Below are 19,482 nucleotides of genomic sequence, written 5' to 3' on the forward strand. Positions count from 1 at the left end.
ATCCCCTTCTATTCCTCCATGCTCTCGAATGAAGCCGGAGTGCGCGGTCTCTTGCCTCACCACACTTCCCGCTCATTCGCACTGCTATTCCGTTCAATTTGATGCGGATTTTAGAAGGAGAAATCAAGTCCTCTGGCTGCATTACGGACAGTTAAACAGCCCCCATTAATGAATTAAGCAATCCGGATCCAGAAAAGGAAGAGCTATGATTTTTTCCGACGCCACAATGTATTATGCGAATAGGCTAGTGGAAAAAAATCAATGTGAGGTGTACGCACAATTATTTTTTGGACCTTGGTTAACCATTGCAAGATGCAATAAATTAAGTCTGATCTACCGCTCACCAATCACCACCTCACATCCTCTACATTCATACCTTGACAATGATATTTAAAAGCCATAAACCTCAACTTGAACTTGCTGATAAGGAAACGCGTGTTCCACCGAGAGAGAATCAATGTTCACGATAACTGATTCTTTGGTGCACAACTGGAGCTATAGAACCACAGGACCACTGCGAGAATCCACCATATTCTGTGTTCTTCAATGCAGCAGGTGAAGACGATCGCATCTGCGCTGTCTTCATCTTTGAGCAACACAGATGTGCGCCAGTGATAAACGAAAAAAAATCAAAATAAATAATATATATTTCGGATTTCACTCTTTCAATCGCGGTGATCAACTAACGCGAATAAAATACAATATTCACGGAGCGGAAACTTAACAGAAATTTCTGAATAAGAAAAATGATAACCTGATTCCATTAGCAAAATGAAACAAGATATTAGGGCTAGGACCTAATGATGCCAGTGTGTACGCCACTCAGTTAAATATGACACTTAAAAAATATATTTCCAAATAATTCCAAAATAGATATATTTTTTAAATATGGTAATCTACATTACGGATGTAGAACAGTTATTTTTGTTTCCATTTGAGTTCGAATTCGGGTGTGAAAATCATATTTAAATCAATAAGCTTATTTTTTACCTACAAAGATACTCTTAGTATTGAAATTAATTTAGATTTTGAATTATGGTGCAAAAAAATGTCATCTTAAAATATCATGTAAGTAATATTTTAAAAAATTTCCGATTTCACCAGACTTCATCGTGGTACTCGTATCGCAATAAAGTTTGGTGAAATTTACAAGGTTTTCTAATTCTGCAAGATGCAATTTTTTCCATGCTGATGCCTGACAACGTTAAAATATCAGACAACATAGTTTTTTTTACAAATAATACATCAATTCCACTTAACTTCTAAAATGTAGCATTGATAATGCTCACGTACTCCATTTTTTACACAGGGACATTGAGAACCAAATCAGGATTGCGGAAAGTAGGCAGACGTTAGTGTCAACTGATGTACACGTAAATTCTGCCTAACTCACATGATACCAAAATAAAAAATACAATAAACTAAAGAATTTCAACATATTATTGCATTAAGAATTCACTCATTAAAAAAACTGAAAAATAACAGACGTTTTTAATGAGGGCCGCATTATCCGAATGAGTTAGAGAATACAAGTACTTGTAATATTACTCAATAAAAATGATTGCTAAACCTCGAAAATATTTTACAAAATTGTGAAACTGATTAAACTAATTTCAAGGATACGACATACTGTATTTAAGTTCATATTCAGATTTATCGTTTTAAGGAGAATCAGAAGAGAAAGCTGAAGAGAATCTACTCAATCAAGAAACTCCATTAGTGTCGTCTGATTCATTGAATCGCTCTTTAAGATTTTTCTATTGCATTCGCATAATTCCCTATTTTGCTAATGTTGGCATTTCTCCGTGAATCCAATTGATGTTTCTAAATATGAAATAACTGCTACCAGATCAATTTGCTTTGATCGTCAACGTCGTCTCACTCCTCAACATTTGCCTAATCGAACCTAGAAAGCCTTTTGGATAAATTCGCTGGATTTGCCCAAAGTCAATGGAGATTTCGATATCACCTGGTAATCAAACGTGTTCATCTAACCGAGAAATTGCACGTACGCACTCTTAAATGCACTTCTAGAGATGATTCGAATGTCATCGTGTGTACCGGCAACGTATGACCATGCGGAAACAAATTCTGTCGTAATATATCTTCACACCAGATCCTTTCCTTCCCTAAAACCGAAGTGATCCGTGGGAATCATGACTTTTTTAATGTAACTTGTACTGGAAAACCCGACCATTTTTCACATTTCTCTGATATTACGGAATACTTAGGGAAACGTGGTAGCTTACTGTGTGTTTCACGGGGTACCTGGGGAAACGATTGAGTCGCCTGGCGCTGAAATTTCGAGACCCGAGACGGGGTATGTAAAGAACGTGACCAGGCACGCATCGCTGCCATCCTTGCAGCAACTTTTCTCTCCACGCCGAAGAGGAATAGTTTTTATTACGGGGATCCCAGGCTATCATGTTCTTATATAGTTTATGAACCAATATTTTGCCTGCACAATGCAAATTCAGAATAAAATACCTTTACATTTGACTGAACTACACGTTGAGCTGAGAAATCAGCCGAGAGGGTCCGGAGAAAGCCTCCGTTGAACGTCGACGCCGGTGAACCAATAACCCTTTCATTGTATTTCTCTCCATTGCTCGGGAGTAACAACGCAGTGTGCAGTATCCAGAAATAACATACGAACGGTGTACTACGAGACCGTATCTTTCAAAATATATATATCAGAGTTGTTTATAAGGGAGATTCAGCACGCTGAAAGGCGTTTGTCCGAAAAAAGCAAGCTCACGCCTTAGCAGAATGGCATACTATACTTCTGGTAGAAAGTGGCATGTACGAATATGCGTCGCGCTACGCTACGCTGAAAGAAGAGTGAATATAACAATAAATTTTACGAGTGCCGTCCGACGTGCCGAGGGCAGAAGATTCGCTTTTATGCTGTCCAGCGATTAATGCCTAAGAATGCTTAGGTGTCCGAAGCAACTATCCACTCATAAGCATTCATATGCGTTTGCGTATGAAGTAGGTGAAAAAATATCTTCCCGATTAACAGCTTGGAAGGGATATTTTCAATTATCTATTATGAAGCACGCTGTTATGCTCCACCACTATCACGCCGAATGAGAGGTAGTGTTACAGCAATAGTACACTCTGGTCTAAACGTCAAGGATGACATGCTGATCTTTGCACCAACTGCTGAGCGGCATGGTTGATGCTAACTGCCTCCTCTCCAGTGACCCTGATACATTGGAACCACACTAAACAGCCAGAAGCAAGTTTAGGATGACCTCGGCGGATATTTGGGTTATATCGGATGCTCCGATAAACGATACATTGTAAATACGTTCAGTCTACTCAGATAAGGAGCCGGCATCAAGGATTTAGCCCAGTATACTATGTGCAGTAAATATGATGATTCCTGGGACCGGTAAATTACGAGTATCACATGAAATACCTTTCCAACTATCCCATCTTATTCATCCAATGCATGACTTGATGGAAGATTAACCTTGTCAGAGAACTAGAGAGAATATGGAAGCCTTTGAGGTAGTGAAAATACGTCAAATGGGGGCTAGATCAAGAAAACTTACCAGGTAAGATCTAACTTCTATAACTACTCCACAAGAGGTAAATCAAATCTAAATACTACTTATTGTTGATTATCATCAACTGACAACACATGTTATACTATGAACATAAGACTGCATAACTATCTGCCTACTCAGTTGAAATCAGATGGCATCACGAGTTTCAAGAATAGGGTATATACCTGGTTACTTGCTCACCCACTATACTCATTGGATGAACTCTTTTGTGACAATCTTCATTACATTCAGCAACTTATGTTTATATATTAAATAATATTTATACTGACGACATTTAATATGGTTGTACTATTTTTCAAAATGAATAAAGTATTATTATTATACTTGCCAACCATGAAACCAATTGCCCCATGATGATTGATAAGATGATGATTAATGAATTCTACCCTTCTGAAGCCTCTTGAGAGATAAAAGATAGATTGGAGGACTAACACAAACATATTCCAAGATTCATAACCAGTTTTGATTATTACAATGCCATTTCACCAATGCATATTTATTTTAATTTATGGTAGTTATTCTAGGTCAGTGGAGTAAACAATAGTTCCATATTAAAGTGACTGAAGAAAAGGATTTTACTAAAGATGCTGAATGTATGACAGTATTCCTTGAGGAAATTTACCTACATGGAAAGTGATCCTAATGCCCAAAACTATCTTCCTTCCAGAAAGTATTTAATCAACAAATACAGATACCAACGCCATAAAAAAAGCTGAAGCCAATGACCCACTGCAAGAGGAAATTTTAGAGCAGACATTGCGGTAATGCAGCAGCCATACTTTCATTCATTGAACTGAGCACCCATTCAGTATTACAACCATAAGAAACAAAAGACTATCTCTAACCAGCTGGGTGTTGCACTTAAAAGACCTGTTAGTAAATGAAATTCACATCTTTTCACTGAATGGACTTGCATGTGGAAAATTAAAGAGATATAATTCCAAAAAATATCAACAAGTCATACTTTTTCATACAATAGAAAAGCCACAAACTAAACTAATCATTCTAATCCTTAATGAACGTCAGATTCCAACAGACCTGTGCATCAAATTTTTTTACATCAATGTTACATTACAAACTACAATTTGTCCATAATTTCAGTAGTTGAATTAGTAAATTCAAAGCCACAAGGATAGCTCTTGATCCCTCGTACCAAGAGCACCCAGTCATTAACTTAAAAAAAACTCCCGTTTTCTTCCATCATCCATCCTATTGATATTTGCCACAGTGCAACTCAGTCTTCCTGCCTTACACCCTCCCACCTCAATCACTTACAGGCCCAAAGGAACCTCACTTTCTATTCCATTACAAGTAATTGATGGTTTCTAAGAAACAAAAAAAAACTCCATGATGAGATCAATATTTCACCCGTTTTAGTTCCTCTCCTCTTGGAATCTCATGGTTTACATCCCAAACTCAAATCTGAAGCCCTTCATCCACATCTTATGAGCATTTGCCATTGACAATAAACGTAATCCACCAAGCAATATCATATATTCCTCTTATAAGTTTCCCTGTGTAAATAATAAATTAAAAATTCATCCATCCTGGACACATTTAGAACACCTGAAGCATTTGACCTTGACCAAGTCATCCAGCAGTAAGAAACTCATTCATTATTATCTTCCCCCAGAGCCATAGCAATATGCACAACACAGTTTCTAATTTCCATTGAAAAAACAGTATAATAAACTCTAAACTCAAACATAAACTGACACTTTTCATACTCAGATAAAAAAGTCCACCAAATAGCATCCAAATGGCTCAACAGAATCTACCCCATAGCCAACAAAACCCAATACGCAACATTGTTACCCTTGAAAAATGCAACTCCTTGGAGTCACTACGATGGATGATTAAAGACATCAAATCTTATTTTGTTGGCAATGTTATCACTCCATGGAAAAATATTTAATGGATGCCAATCAGTATGACCCAATGCATTGTTTTCATATCTCTTCCCATCCCCTGTAACCTCTGTTGGAGTAGATTCAAATGGGATACTTGGAGGCTATATCATAAATCCCTCAGAGACCCTCTCCACAGGAGGTGGGCCAATGTATCATCATCGGGAGACTGACAAACGGATGAAAAAAAACTGTACGGATCTGAAAATAAAGAAAATGGAAAGGGATGGAAACGGAGAACAATAACAATTACCAATTCACGAGTTAGCACTTACTCTTGATAGGCAAGTCAAGACAAAATCAAAGACTGGCTGTAGCTTCAAGTAACTGGAAGTAGGTGCTTATTCTACTCAAACAGTGCAGTCTCATATGCATGAGAGAAATTCAATTAAAAGATTCTAAAATTATCCATGCTCATCAGTATTTTTTTCCATTTCCGCACTCATAACACCTATTGTTTTCTTAATTAGTCGGAAAAGCTTAAAAGACAATGTCAGAAAACTTATCATTGTGAAATAATCGTATGATTTTCATATCCTGAGTACCTCTCAAGTACATAAAATGTATCTTCTGAGATCCATTAGGGAGACAGAAAAAAGCCCCACTTCATAATCATACTTTCTCCCACACCAGATATGAGTTTAAAAATTCTGCATGGCATCAATTTTGGGATCAGTATTTTTCATTAAGATAGGCATAATCTAAAATGTATTTACACTGCTGCATACCAAGCCAGCAGATGTAATTTCAGATGACTTGTGACGGAACAAATATTATTAGTTATCCATGGTGAGGACATTAATTGCAATGAAAAAAACAGACAACTTCCAAGTACTGGTGTTAATTATGTTCGGAAAAAGTCCAAGGTATTATGCGTTTCAAATACTTTACATTAAAGAAAAACAATTTGATTCATGCTGTAAGTTCACCATTCATCCTTAAAAAATCATAATTGCATACACAACCCTCATCTCATTTCCAATGCTGATAATATTCTCAAACAACTCTACCAAAAAAAAATATATATATATATATATATATATATATATATATATATATAAAATAAGGTTAACAGTAATGACTTTCCCTAATATTTCCCATTACTTAATCCATCTATCTGCAACATCTGATTTCAATGTACGCCTACCTCTTTTTCCACAGAGAATAAAGTCGATGATTCTTTCTATGCAAACCGATAGTAGTGTAAATTATTCTAACATTTACTACTAGCACCTGTAAGGAAGTATCTTGCTTCCATGTGCATGTTATAATTTATACTGCATCTCTATCACCGACCCCCATCGCAAGTTGAGGTGTGTTTATTGAAAAACTAATGCAAATTATCATATACTCTTCAAACATAGTTAACAATTAGTTTAAAATGTAGGTTAAATATACTATAAGATAGGTCAATTAAAATAAAGGAGTGAAAAGTCTGATACCTTATAACTTTGGACTATAAGGTAAATTTCCACTAGATCATCATTACTGGCATGACATATAATATAGAACAACTGACACATTTGATAAAAAACATAAATGTCTACAACATCTTAAATAATAGTGAGGTTTTATAATATAATATTCCTCTAAAAAGATCTCCCCTAATAAAGTTACTTATCCCATTGTATTAAGGATATAGGTAAATACAATATAAAAAATTCCAAATGGCATATAAATTTTGCAATAGACAGGAGTTAAACTGTAAATAAAATTAATTAGATTTATTTAATTTGCTCTAATGACCGTGAAATCATCAATTGAAGAGTAAAATATGACTCTTAACAAATGACCATTGGGAGAGCTGATTGGAGCTGAACTTAACTAACTCTTTTCTTTCTCACAATTAAAGTGAACCATTGAAATGTACCATAAATGAGAGAATATATGGGGTAAATAAATGCAACACACTGGTTAAGATTCTAACTCAAGAATTGTATGCATTGACAACCTATTTTGTACATATTGCACAATAATGTAATAACAACATTCATCTTGAAAAAGTACACAAGCATACCACACAACATACAATTTGTCATCAAGATATACAAAAAATATTCACACCCATTTCTATACACTATCCTTATTTACAATGTTCGTACACTTTAAAACATTTGAACAAAAGTCAAATATAGGTGCAAGGCTAATTGAAGATGTGAACATGCCAGCAACACTTGCATTTAGGTGGTTGGGAAACCTAAATGTGTGTGCAGTTGGGATGGTGTCATGGTCTTCATTTCGGTTTTAAAAATCATAAGAGTGTTATAGTCAGTACAAAATACTCCAACACAATTGTGAGGTCTCATTAGATGACAGTAGGCATAATGTATTTTGGTCATTAAAGGACATGATTCAATTTGGTCATTAGGCATTCATAATTAAAATTTAAAATTTTGACAAATTGACAACACTCCTTAAATCATTGTAACTTTATCATTGTGTGGAGGCAATGATTTCATGAAATTTTGTAAGCTACATGCATGTCCATGATTTGGAAGAGGCAAAAACTTCATTTCTATTAAGATTGAAATTATATTAATGCACATAACACAAAGGTGAGTTAAAAATGTCAAATGCAGTAGGCTAATTGCCTATAGAGCATTTTGTAATTTAATTCAGTATCACATTGAATGGGGCTTATTTACAGGCTGCAATGTCACATTATGTAACCTATTATAATTTCAATTGGTGTAAAAACCTTCCCTCTTGTTACTATTTACAGACCCAGGTACCCTAGTGAAAAAACATAGTATATCACACATTATGATTCAGACATTTGAAATAAATACATCAGCACTTCTGGCAAAAGACACTTGTAAACTGCAGCACTGCATTTGGTAATGCTGCACATTAAAAAATATGTTATCTGCTTTCTCAGCAACAAGGATTGATGTGATAAACATGGTCAGCAATTTTAGTACATGGCAAAAAAACAACAATGCTCTTTTTTGTCAAAGGCAGCATATATTGGTGTAACAGTGGCTCCAGCACTGGTGTTTGTTATTGTAAGTGTATGTCAGAGGGGAGTTTTTAACTGATTTTTTACTGTTTTTTGTGATACTTATTTAACAATTGAATGAAACGCTCAGATGCTTTGTTAGATGACTTGACAATAAAGTTTTAATGAATTTACAAGCTTTTCATTTGCATGAATAAAAATTTACAAATAGTACAAAAACAAATCACTTATACTGGTATCAGACATTAATTTACAAGTTTAAAAATCTTAAAAATTGATGGGATTTAGGACAATATTAAGAACTCTGTTCTCAGGATAATTTAATATTATTGCTCATCTCATTTATTTTGAGAAAACTGGAGATAGAATAGGTCAATAAAATTCCTCTGCTATAAGAAAAAAGCAGGGAAGTATCTATGGTGTTCATATAAAATATTTTCGAAAACATAACAATAACTGTATTAATTAGGACATTGGAAGCCAATGCTTCATGTGAATAAATCAATGTGTTGGCAGTGGTGTGTAGATGACAGTTTTTGTGCATTAATTTGCCACAGAAAGGACAAATCAAGGACCACAATGAGTATGTTAAAACTTATCCTCTTACCACAAAATTGATAAGAGGTTTGTTTGTTGAACATACACAGATAGAGAAACACACACACATTAACAGGAAAAGAACAACACAACCTTAGGTCACAGACATCTTTGGATAACAACTACTAAAACAGTTGGGACTACAGGTATCATGAAGATTTTTCGCACATTTTAACGATCATTTTTGTTAGCATTAAAAAAATGTCTGAAAAACTTGGGATGGTATTACAGCTAACACATAGGCAGTATCATGTGCTGCTCTGGTGTGTCAATCGATGGAAGTGAAGCCTCTGATGTTCAGAGAACCAACATTCACTCATCAAATAAAAATGCACCCAGGCCAACTAGATGTTTACTTCTTAACTACAACAAATAACTGCTACTTGAAAAGGATGTCTTTTAACTTTTTGAAAGGAAATTTTTACAACTTCTGGGACAGTGATGGCAGTGCAAGTAGTTTCTGCTTCTTATGACATATGTCCAATGGTATATCTCATAATTTATAAATGCATAGTTAAAATTCAAAACTTACTGCTTATTGAAATCTTGAAATTCTACATACTGATGCTGCAATCAGTATCATTCTCTGTCCATCATCTGCTTCAATTAGACAGGATGTAGCTTTTGCCAGAGAAATTTTTCATGATTCACACGATACCTTGAGTCTTTTCTGATACCAAAACACTGAGAAGAAATGAAAAAATTGAATCGAGCAAGCAGATGAAAGATTATGAGTTTATATAGATTGTTTAAGGAACAATGTAAGATGTAAAGAAAAGGTTTAATGAAACATACTGAGGAGTTGTTCCTTAAATCATTCATTCTGAGAATCGCAACATTTACAAAGTTAGTCTTCATTTGCCCTGATCCCACTCAAATCAAGTAAACAAGGTTGCACAGTTATCTGCAAAACAGTTCATTTGTTTTTCTTCTCTCCTTTGCCATATACATAAATGCCCATGTACTCATGCTTACTCCTTGCTGCTCAATTTGATCAATTATTTCCCTTAACTTGTTCTTCTTCCTGAAGATCTGGTGTCAGAAAATAAAAAATATGACACATTCCAACATATATGTATTGTACAGGCATTCAATTAACCGTCCTCCAAATATGCAAACTTTCCAAAATGCAATATCTTCAATTTTTAGTCCTGTTGGGGAACTCAGTATTTTTCTCCACTTTCTTGCTCACAATCCACAACACAGGTACACTATTACTCACAATTCATTTCACATGCAATTTTAGGTCTTTCACTATACACTATAATACAACAATTGTTTTTTGATGAAATGAAGGTTACTACTTAGCATCTATTTTGCCTGTTGTGAGTTAAAATTGTTTTACCACATTTAATTCATATGCAGGTCTACCTGAATTGGAGGGGACGGTTGGTTAAAAAATTTCACATTAAAAAAACCTTTCCTCAACAGCTAAAATGAACCATACATGCACAAACAGCTTGTACGTTGAAGCAGCACCCATTTGCACATTGGGAATAATTCCTTTTATATTTTTTCACCTGCCTCAACCTCATTATTCATTAGTTTAAATGACAATCACTTTCAGCCTCCTTTCATTCTCTCTCTCCTGTACTAAAAGTTGCATTTCACATTTCATACAGATAAAAATGCAACGTCCAACCGAATTCATTGTTTTCAAAAGGCACCAAACTGTGTCCCGAGTTCAATGGTATTTCCAGTTGACTTCAATCAAAAGCTTTCTAATTATAACATTACTTCTGTATAAATAGGTCTCTGGAAAAACAAAATTCAACAACAAATCAATTTTTACACAACTTCCAATTTAGTATGGAAAACTTTATAATAGACTCTTCAATTTCTTAACTTTGTGTTTGCTTCTGATTGATCTCTTCCAAATGCGCTTCTACCATTTTTTCCGCCAAGAAATTGTTCATGTTTCACAGCCAGTGTTTTGGTGGAATAAAAATCAAGTTTTCTTTTGTATTGATGGAAATATAATCACAACCTAATTTCCCCAGTATTTCTGTAGCTTATGTGCTGCACGCACGCACCCACACACACACATGCTTAGATGCAAAACAGAGCTACATGGGGTGGACTCAGTCTCTGTTGAGTGCTCTGGAGTGAATGTTTTAGAGCTGGCTCCACTGATTGAAAATATCTTCCTTGTTCTTCAAACAGAAAATATGAAAAATTAAATGGATTTCAATTAGGATTCTGACTGATTTCAGCAGAATTTCACCATTCTAACAGTAAGAAATGAAGAAAACACCATTTGCTAGTTAAATGCCAAAGCATAAAATAATATGTGTTAACACTGTTAACTCATGACACTTCATAATTTCAAGGAAGTATTAAGTGAGCCTTGATCATATATATCTTTCCACCACTAACTTCATTCATTTCATCCAACTGCGACACCACAAAGAGTAGTTAAATTAGGAGATTTAGTGTGGCTTAAGAGCAATAGGAAATAAGCCATCACAACCAAGAGTCTTCAACTGAAAGTGTAAAAAAAACACAGATGAGGGAAGGGCCATTCGTGAAAAAACAGCTCCTTTATAAGACTCTTTCATGACGAACCAAGTTGTGTAGGAGGAGAGTTGAGTTTCTTTAGTATTGTCACATGGAACACAGTCATGTGCTGCTTCACTTTCCATATAAAAATCATCTGAGTCTCTTGCCAGCACATAAAAAAATATGTAAAACAATAGCAGTGCTTCCTCCTTTGGTTCCTTTGATTGATAGTCTCCTTTATAACCTGGATTTCAAGGTATAACATCCCATATTTCTGCCAAGAAGGGAGGCAGTTTCTTGTTCTTGAGCTTGAGTGAGAAGCACATCTCTGAGTTTTGATTCCCAAGTGTTCGAAGCTCAGTCAGGACAGACAGCAGTCTTGCAAAGATAGGACCTGACCGTATTCGTCTTCTGTTGTCCACATATGCCCTCAGAGCTTCTAAGTATATTTCCTGTATTTTTTCCACCTTCCAGCCCTCGATTAAAGCTGGTCTTTCTGCAAGGGTAAATAAAAAAGAATTAATGTTGAGGTGAAAATAGGGAACCCTTTTTTATTAAATCAATTGTAGACACTGAAATTGGGCATAACAAGAAAACCTGGCCATTATCAGTCAAAGTATTACCACATATTTAACAATAGCAAATCACAAAGACAATGGATGCCAAAAAATCTGACTGCTATTATGAAGTAATTTCAAATGAACTGGGAAAAATTTCACAGAGAAGATTCATAAATGGTCCTCTCATCTAATCTTAGGGGACAATCCTATTATGAACTTAGAAAAAGAAAAGAAAAATGGAAATTCATAATGTTTTTAATAACTTTGGGAACTAACAAAATAGGGGCAATACAACAATTATAAAGATTTTATAGTATCAATGCAGGGTCTAGACATATTTTTAGGATGTCAACGCCGTATTTGCTGACTGAGTCAGGATATATATCCTATATACTGAGTCTAGTAGTTTGAGTTGAGAAAGTTTAGTTCTCACAACAAATATGGACATGGCAAAGCATAAAGGAATGAGATGACTATTGCTACTGAAGCAAATTTTTACTAGAAAATGTTGAACCAAAAATTGAAAAATGTTTAAGGTTATTAAAGCTACAAAAAAAACAAAGTCAAATTATGCTCTGACTAGGAAGAAACATATTGTTTTCATGATCAAGCACTAAATGTTATTGTAAGGACTTTTATTTCATAGAAGAAATGATGAGGGGAAACTCAAAGCAATACAATATTAAGCAAGTACATTAAATTAAGGAAATTAGGAGACTTATTCCTGTGTATATCATGTGCTAAATCCATCCAAACATGGATGTAAGGAATCTTCAAAATATAATTCATCCATTGATATCTAAATGTTTATCCTGGCAAATATTTATGTTTTTATATTTCATTCATTCATGGTAAATCTCTTTGAGTGAATGGTATGGATTGGAATGTTTTGCTTTAAATATTTTGCCTTTGAAGGCACTAGGAAACATATTACTTTAACAATGCTCAAAACAAGATTAATAGAAATCCTCAAAAAAAGAAAATGTTCAAAAAGCAGCTAGAAGAAAGCATTAACTGAAAATTACCTGAGAAGATAACGATGGCTGTGAGAAGGGCATACTCTGCATTATCAACTTTCATGGCATACATTTGACGACAAAACCGTAGCAAGTCTTCAATTGTCTCTCCCATGCCTGCCAAGCTGTAGGAATCCCTTGAATATGGCTGATTGTTGGCAAACACGATGGAATCAGTTTGGACATCATATCTCCTTGCCATTCGTAACATCATCACCTCACTAGAGCATGCCTAAAAATATTTGTAACGACGAGTGATAAGAATTGAAATTCACCTTTTCATAAAGCAAAAATAAGTGTCAATGTTTTACATGATAATATAGAATGAAAATATCAAATGCATGACCACAACATAAAAGCAACATGATTTACCTCCTCCATATAACAATAGAAAAATTAATACACTATGATATTAAGCTCTGCCCAACACAATTAGTTAACATATGCTGCTTATTATTCATGAATCACCCAGTAAAGCATACAAAGTTAATCAATATATAATTTGATATGAATTTTTCAGCTTAAATCATTAAAAATTCAGAATTTTTCTCTCTAAATGCCAACTGGGTGGTCCATGCACCCCTTCTGATAAGATCATTGACATCAGGCTTCCCAGAGTTGGCACAACAAACCAAATTTGGGTTAGCCATTGGGCTTACTACCCACCTGATAAACAACAATTAATTGAATTAGTTTAAGTAATGCATTCATAAAAGTTAATCCCCGCTTTCATAAATCATTTAACTACAATGAACAATTTCCTTCATGTAACTTGCCGAAATGAGATGATAACAATTTGAAAAAAATGTTTATGGACAAGGTGGCACCAACACATAAGGATAAAGTCATATTTATAGTAATTAAGTACTATTTTGAAGCTATTTCGCCATTTAAACTAGTAAATAAGCAATATTTGGCATTTTAGATCATTTTCCTTGCATCAAAAATTGACTTACATGCAGCATATGGTAGATGGTATTTATAGTTTCAATAGATTTTTATCATACATAATAATATTGGTCACTTTATTCATTCCTACCTTTAACAGTGCAATTTGATCTTCCCGGAGTAGTTTATCAAATCCTGGAAGTCGTTTTGCAAACTCAACAATCAACTGCACTGTCAAAATGGTGATTTCTGTGATATGCCTAAATCTAAGGTCACTGGGGTCCTCTCCATCACCTGGCTGATTCTAATCAAAGAGATAAATAATGCCAATTAATAAAATTATTTTAAAGTTTTATTACTGCAAATTGTAATGAATAGGTTCCAAAAGATGAAAAAGAGGGTGGTTGGGATATTTGTAAAGACATTCTTGCATAAATTATCATAATATAGCACCCAACATTTTTATCTTTACACAGAAAATCCTTGATTTTATTACAAACAAAGTGTGAAAACAATTTGATCCTTTAAGTGCGATTAACATATAACCTCAACATAGTTTATACATAAAGTAACTTTTATAGCCAACACTTTTTATCAAAGGGTATGTAAGATGTGAACAAAAGGCAGATTGATTCAATGAACTTTGCCCTCAATGCTTAAATGATGAAGTATACACTAATGAAAATGTGTGCAATGCCTCCCTTCATTCAATATGGCTCAATAGGGGCATTAATGAATTATTGCCCCTTATAAACCACAATTTAAAATTAACTCATAAATCTTATAATACATAAAATGCACAAGCATCTTATGTGTCACAATCTACTTATAAGAGCATCATGCTTTTAACAACATATAATTACAATTTTAGCCAACTATTTCGATACAAGCACTCAGATTAATTATATTAATGCTCTCTTTCACCTAAAAACAGAATCAAGACAGCTGTTTGAAAAGAATGCTTTTTTACTCTGACTTCATGAAACTATTTTCCTTTATGACAAATTAAGAAGGACACAAAACAGAGAAAGTATCAAGGATTGAGGGCATTGACATTAAATAAAGTAGAATGGAGGGCCGCAGTAAACCAATCATAGGATTGAAATACTCATGATGATGATGAATCAATCTTAATTAATTGATTATGTTAACAGTATGAGGAAAAAAATGATTCCATCTTGACTTTTGAGTCAATAATAAGAGAAAAATTGCAATTAATGAACACACATGAAAACTGTCTCCATCCACCGTAACTGATGGTATGCACGTTATTCGTCCATTTAAGCAATATTTCTTGGCAATATAATTGTATACATATTTAATAAATGTGTTTGTATTAATAATGAGGAGTATTCAAGATGCTATTTGGACACTGACAAATTTTTATTTATAAAATGTATTGTTATACATATTTTTCACCACTTTTCACATAAAGAAATGATAAGAGAGAAGGAAATTTAATTTCAAAAACTACATAAGATTGATATTTAACCGGCTGTGTATTAAGATTTCAAGATTTTTGCCCCACAATGAAATCTAGATTTTGTGTAGACCACACACCATCATCTAACAATTTGTCAAATGTGCCTTGAAATTTCACAGCATTTTATGCAAAACATTCAGAGTGCTTCATCAATTTGCTTTCAAGAATAGATATGGAATGAATTAACTCAATTTAATTATTTTCCTTTGAGTACAAATGATTAAAAGACACCCCCACTTAAGTTGAGCAAATAAAACTTCAAACAAGCATGAGCCATTAATCTTACAGCTAAAAATTTAACCAATCAACTAGCTACACAAACTTTGCCAGCAATGAAAGTAATTATGTGTTATGTTTCCACGAAACCCTACGACAGATGCAGAGTATATCAAGAGATATTCAACACCATTATAAAAAGTTTGCTATTTAAATGGGTCTTATGGGTCTTCCCCGTGGGATGGCCACTTACTGACTGGATATGGAGGGTATTCAATTTAAGGTTGCTTCAGTTACTCCTTTCACATTACCCTTAAATACTTACCGTGATTCTTTTGAGATCTTCTTCTGTTGGCTGCTCATATTCGTTCTGGAAATAAACGAGTCGATGAATGAGCTCTTCCTGCTCTGGACTCACAGGCTTCACTCCATTAACTGCTGCAGGTGAACCTGCTTGAGCTGGAGGCTTTTCATCCTGGGGGGAAGGGAAAGTAGGTTCCAAGTTATCCAGGAAAGCAACTCAACTTCAGATAAAACAAGGAGGCATTAACTCTAATGTTTCCAAGACAGTGCAGGCACCAGTGTACCACCCAATTGTTAGACACAAGTTAACCCAAAGTATATATGATAATAAATGTATATTTTGCTGAGGCATACAATATCCATTATGAATGCAAGTTTTCTGCTTGAATCATTTTTAACATTCTTTTAAGCAATAATTGGGAACAAATTCCTCTACTCTATGATAATGGCTTACACTATAGATTTCTGAACCCCCTAATATCAGAGGAACTATACACTAAATCCTGGCACACTCAAAAGACTTCTAAATAGGAGTGAACCAATGAAGATAGAAGAATTGGAATGAAAAACATTCATTATGGGAGAAAGAGAAATGCAATATACTGCGGAATGAAATGCATGCTAATGACTGCGTTCAGTATTTTTCCAGTTAAAACAGCAGCTATATGAGGTGTTGATTCCTCTGGAGCTTGCAATACTATTGTTTAAGACTGATGTCTTGGAAACAAGAGGGCCACACTTCAATGCTTTATGTAATTGGGGACTTGGGGAAATTCGAAGAAATACTTACAATGATTCTCATTACCTTTGTCTCTGGGTCTTTCATTTCTGGCGAGCCATTTGTTGTTGAGTTAGGTTTATCTTTGTCCTTTTGTGCCTTTTTTGCTTCCCTCTTCACTTGACACTGGTACTCAGGTACTACACCTGCACATAAGGTACGTATTAAACTATGCAATGCATTGAAATGCGAGAGGATAGCAAATAAAAACATTTTTCTTTTAAAAATGAGAGCACATATCTAAATGAGTTTTATAATATTGTTTGTACACAAAAATAATTTTACTTAAACTTTCCCATCTAACAATAATGCTGACACAATGCATAAATAAGAGTAAATAAAATGACAAATTGTAAATTGACATATGCAAATAGTTGGTAACTACAATATGGACATAACATCAATAGCCAATCTGAGTTACGTTTACCAAGCAGGAGTAGAGATGGTCTGTGAATCATTTCATTATCATTCTTCAAGGCATTAAACTATATGAGGTACATAAATAAAATTTTGTGACCTGCTATTTTTATTCCCAGCAAGGTAGCACAATATGCTCCAAACACATGAAAATCACCAATAGCTTACTCAATGCTCCTTTTTAACATAGAACAATCACTAGTTTGGCAAAAGCAAAGTGTTATCTAAATTTACCTTTGCCATATTTTTTCACTTCCAAATCTGAAAGCAATATGGACATTACATCAACAGCCAATCTGACTTAATTTTACCATGCAGGAGTAGATGGTCTGGAAAGTTCAGTCCAGTAAGCTCAGGAAATAAGAATAATGAACAGTGTAAGGAGACCTCACTGAGTAACTTTTCTTTAATTTTTAGAAGGTGTATGAGATTACTAACAGAAACCATTGAAAGGAATGCAGCAATATTATAGCAGGATCACACTATTTACACACTCATTTTATATAATACCTAATGATTCCAATACTTACATTCTGGTCTCATCCCAACACTGAGACATTTCTTCAGTCGACACTCTTGACATTTTCTCCTCATGTACATGTCTATTTCACAATTATTCCCATATTTGCACTGGTAGACAGCATTCTTAGTTATACTTCTTCTAAAAAACCCTGTAAAATCAAAATTTTTGTATTAAAGCATTAGCTGGATAATTTGCGAAGTGAATTCTCATTAAAATACTGTCTCATGACAGAAAGAAAATATAAAATGAAACAAACAATGAAAAAACAGAAGATAGATGGATATCTTTATATATTTTTAAAATATTTGCCAACCAATCTTTTTTAATGCACTTAAACTCTTGACTCGTTTTCAATTATCATATTAAAATAGCATTAGCTTAAAGTTCAAACTTATCAAGATTAAATTAATGCTTTATGTTTCACAACTCCAAAACATGTTGGAAAAGTGTGAATAACCACGAAAAAAATCACACACATAAAACCAACAAAGCTTAATTTCAGAATAAAATGTGAATTTACCAATGAAAGGAAGACATTTTTCTGTGGCTTATGAGGGTATGATTACTAAGAGTCACCATAAATGAAGATAAAAATAAAAGTAAATTGTCCCAATTTGAAAAATACCAATATTCATAGAATGCAGGCTTAAGAAGAGAATATATTTGTTAATAATCTTTAAAATAAATAGATATATTAGTTATAAAACATTAACAATAAAATATTTTAAGCTAATTAAAATATTTCAGCATTCAATTGAACTAGAAGCTCTTTTTGTTGTTTTCATGATAATAAATGGGGAAATCCTAGCTTAGACACCTAGCTACATATAAATATTCTCCACTTTGGCAACATGTATTCACATCAAACTAAAAGTCATAGTGACCACCACTGTGAACATTTAAATTAATACTTATTGATGCTGTAAAGTTGGAGATAACAGTGCTTTTCTCTACTTCTTCCTGTACTTGAAACTAGTAGGTAATTGGGCAGAGATGAGCTGCTTGTTTAATCCTGAGCAAAATCAATAAACATCATCAACATTACCTTCATGTACTCAATTTTATATAATTATACGCCGCCACTGAATATAAATAACGTTTTAAGGGATGCCATCATAAAACTTTCAAATGAATTTATTTAAAGTTCATAAATATTACTTAAATATTCCGTAACTTCGTAAATTTAGTATCAAGTTAAAATTATGCGAATAAGTGGAAAATTAAAAGGGTTTATAATTAATCTTAAGATCTCAAATAGAGGCTAGAGCGTCCAGACTTCGTTACTCTCTACCCTCGAGGACTAGATGAAACAACTATTCTTGGCAATAGCCCTCCTCGCATCGGAAACAACTCACCTTTGCAGCCTTCGCAGGTGAGAGCATTGTAATGGTACCCCGACGCCCTGTCCCCGCACACCAGACACAATTCTTCCTGCTGTCTCGGCGCTGGACCCTTTTTGGCGCCGGCTCCAGCCATTGACATTCCGATGCCGCCGCCCATCGAGGAGCCCTTGCTTCCTCTCCCCACTCCCCCATCTCCCGAACAACTGTCCACGCTGTATCCGTTTAAGCTGCTCGGGGGTGAGAGGTCTTCGCGGCCTGTAAAAGATAGACAATCTGGTTTCAATATGGAGATCTACCACTGGGAATTTTCGTTATTAAAATGTCAACAATGTTAAAACACATTACAGAAATCAGAGTTGCACGTAACAACCTCGGTCAAATTTATCTTTTGATGAAGAAAAAAAAGGGAAACCTTTCC

The 19,482-nt window shown here is 34.4% G+C and overlaps 1 protein-coding gene across 2 annotated transcripts in view; it reads right to left on the reverse strand.

Moving 5' to 3' along the window:
* Window positions 1-7,396: 7,396 nt before the first annotated feature.
* The window catches only part of EcR (Ecdysone receptor), a 553,030-nt gene continuing 540,944 nt past the window's right edge, over window positions 7,397-19,482 (reverse strand). The window contains exons 4-10 of one of the 2 annotated variants that reach the window (XM_071590773.1): window positions 19,077-19,319; window positions 17,729-17,869; window positions 16,809-16,927; window positions 16,026-16,175; window positions 14,153-14,305; window positions 13,123-13,345; window positions 7,397-12,033 (exon numbers count right to left, since the gene is read on the reverse strand). In XM_071590773.1, the coding sequence (XP_071446874.1) occupies window positions 11,789-12,033; window positions 13,123-13,345; window positions 14,153-14,305; window positions 16,026-16,175; window positions 16,809-16,927; window positions 17,729-17,869; window positions 19,077-19,319 (1,274 nt within the window). In that variant the 3' untranslated portion in view covers window positions 7,397-11,788. Of the gene's footprint in view, window positions 12,034-13,122; window positions 13,346-14,152; window positions 14,306-16,025; window positions 16,176-16,793; window positions 16,928-17,728; window positions 17,870-19,076; window positions 19,320-19,482 lie in introns of both variants that reach the window. The other variant, XM_071590772.1, reaches the window with a different exon arrangement.

This window comes from Hetaerina americana, unplaced genomic scaffold, assembly GCF_022747635.1.
Source record: "Hetaerina americana unplaced genomic scaffold, ioHetAmer1.1.p SCAF_4, whole genome shotgun sequence".
NCBI lineage: Eukaryota > Metazoa > Arthropoda > Insecta > Odonata > Calopterygidae > Hetaerina > Hetaerina americana.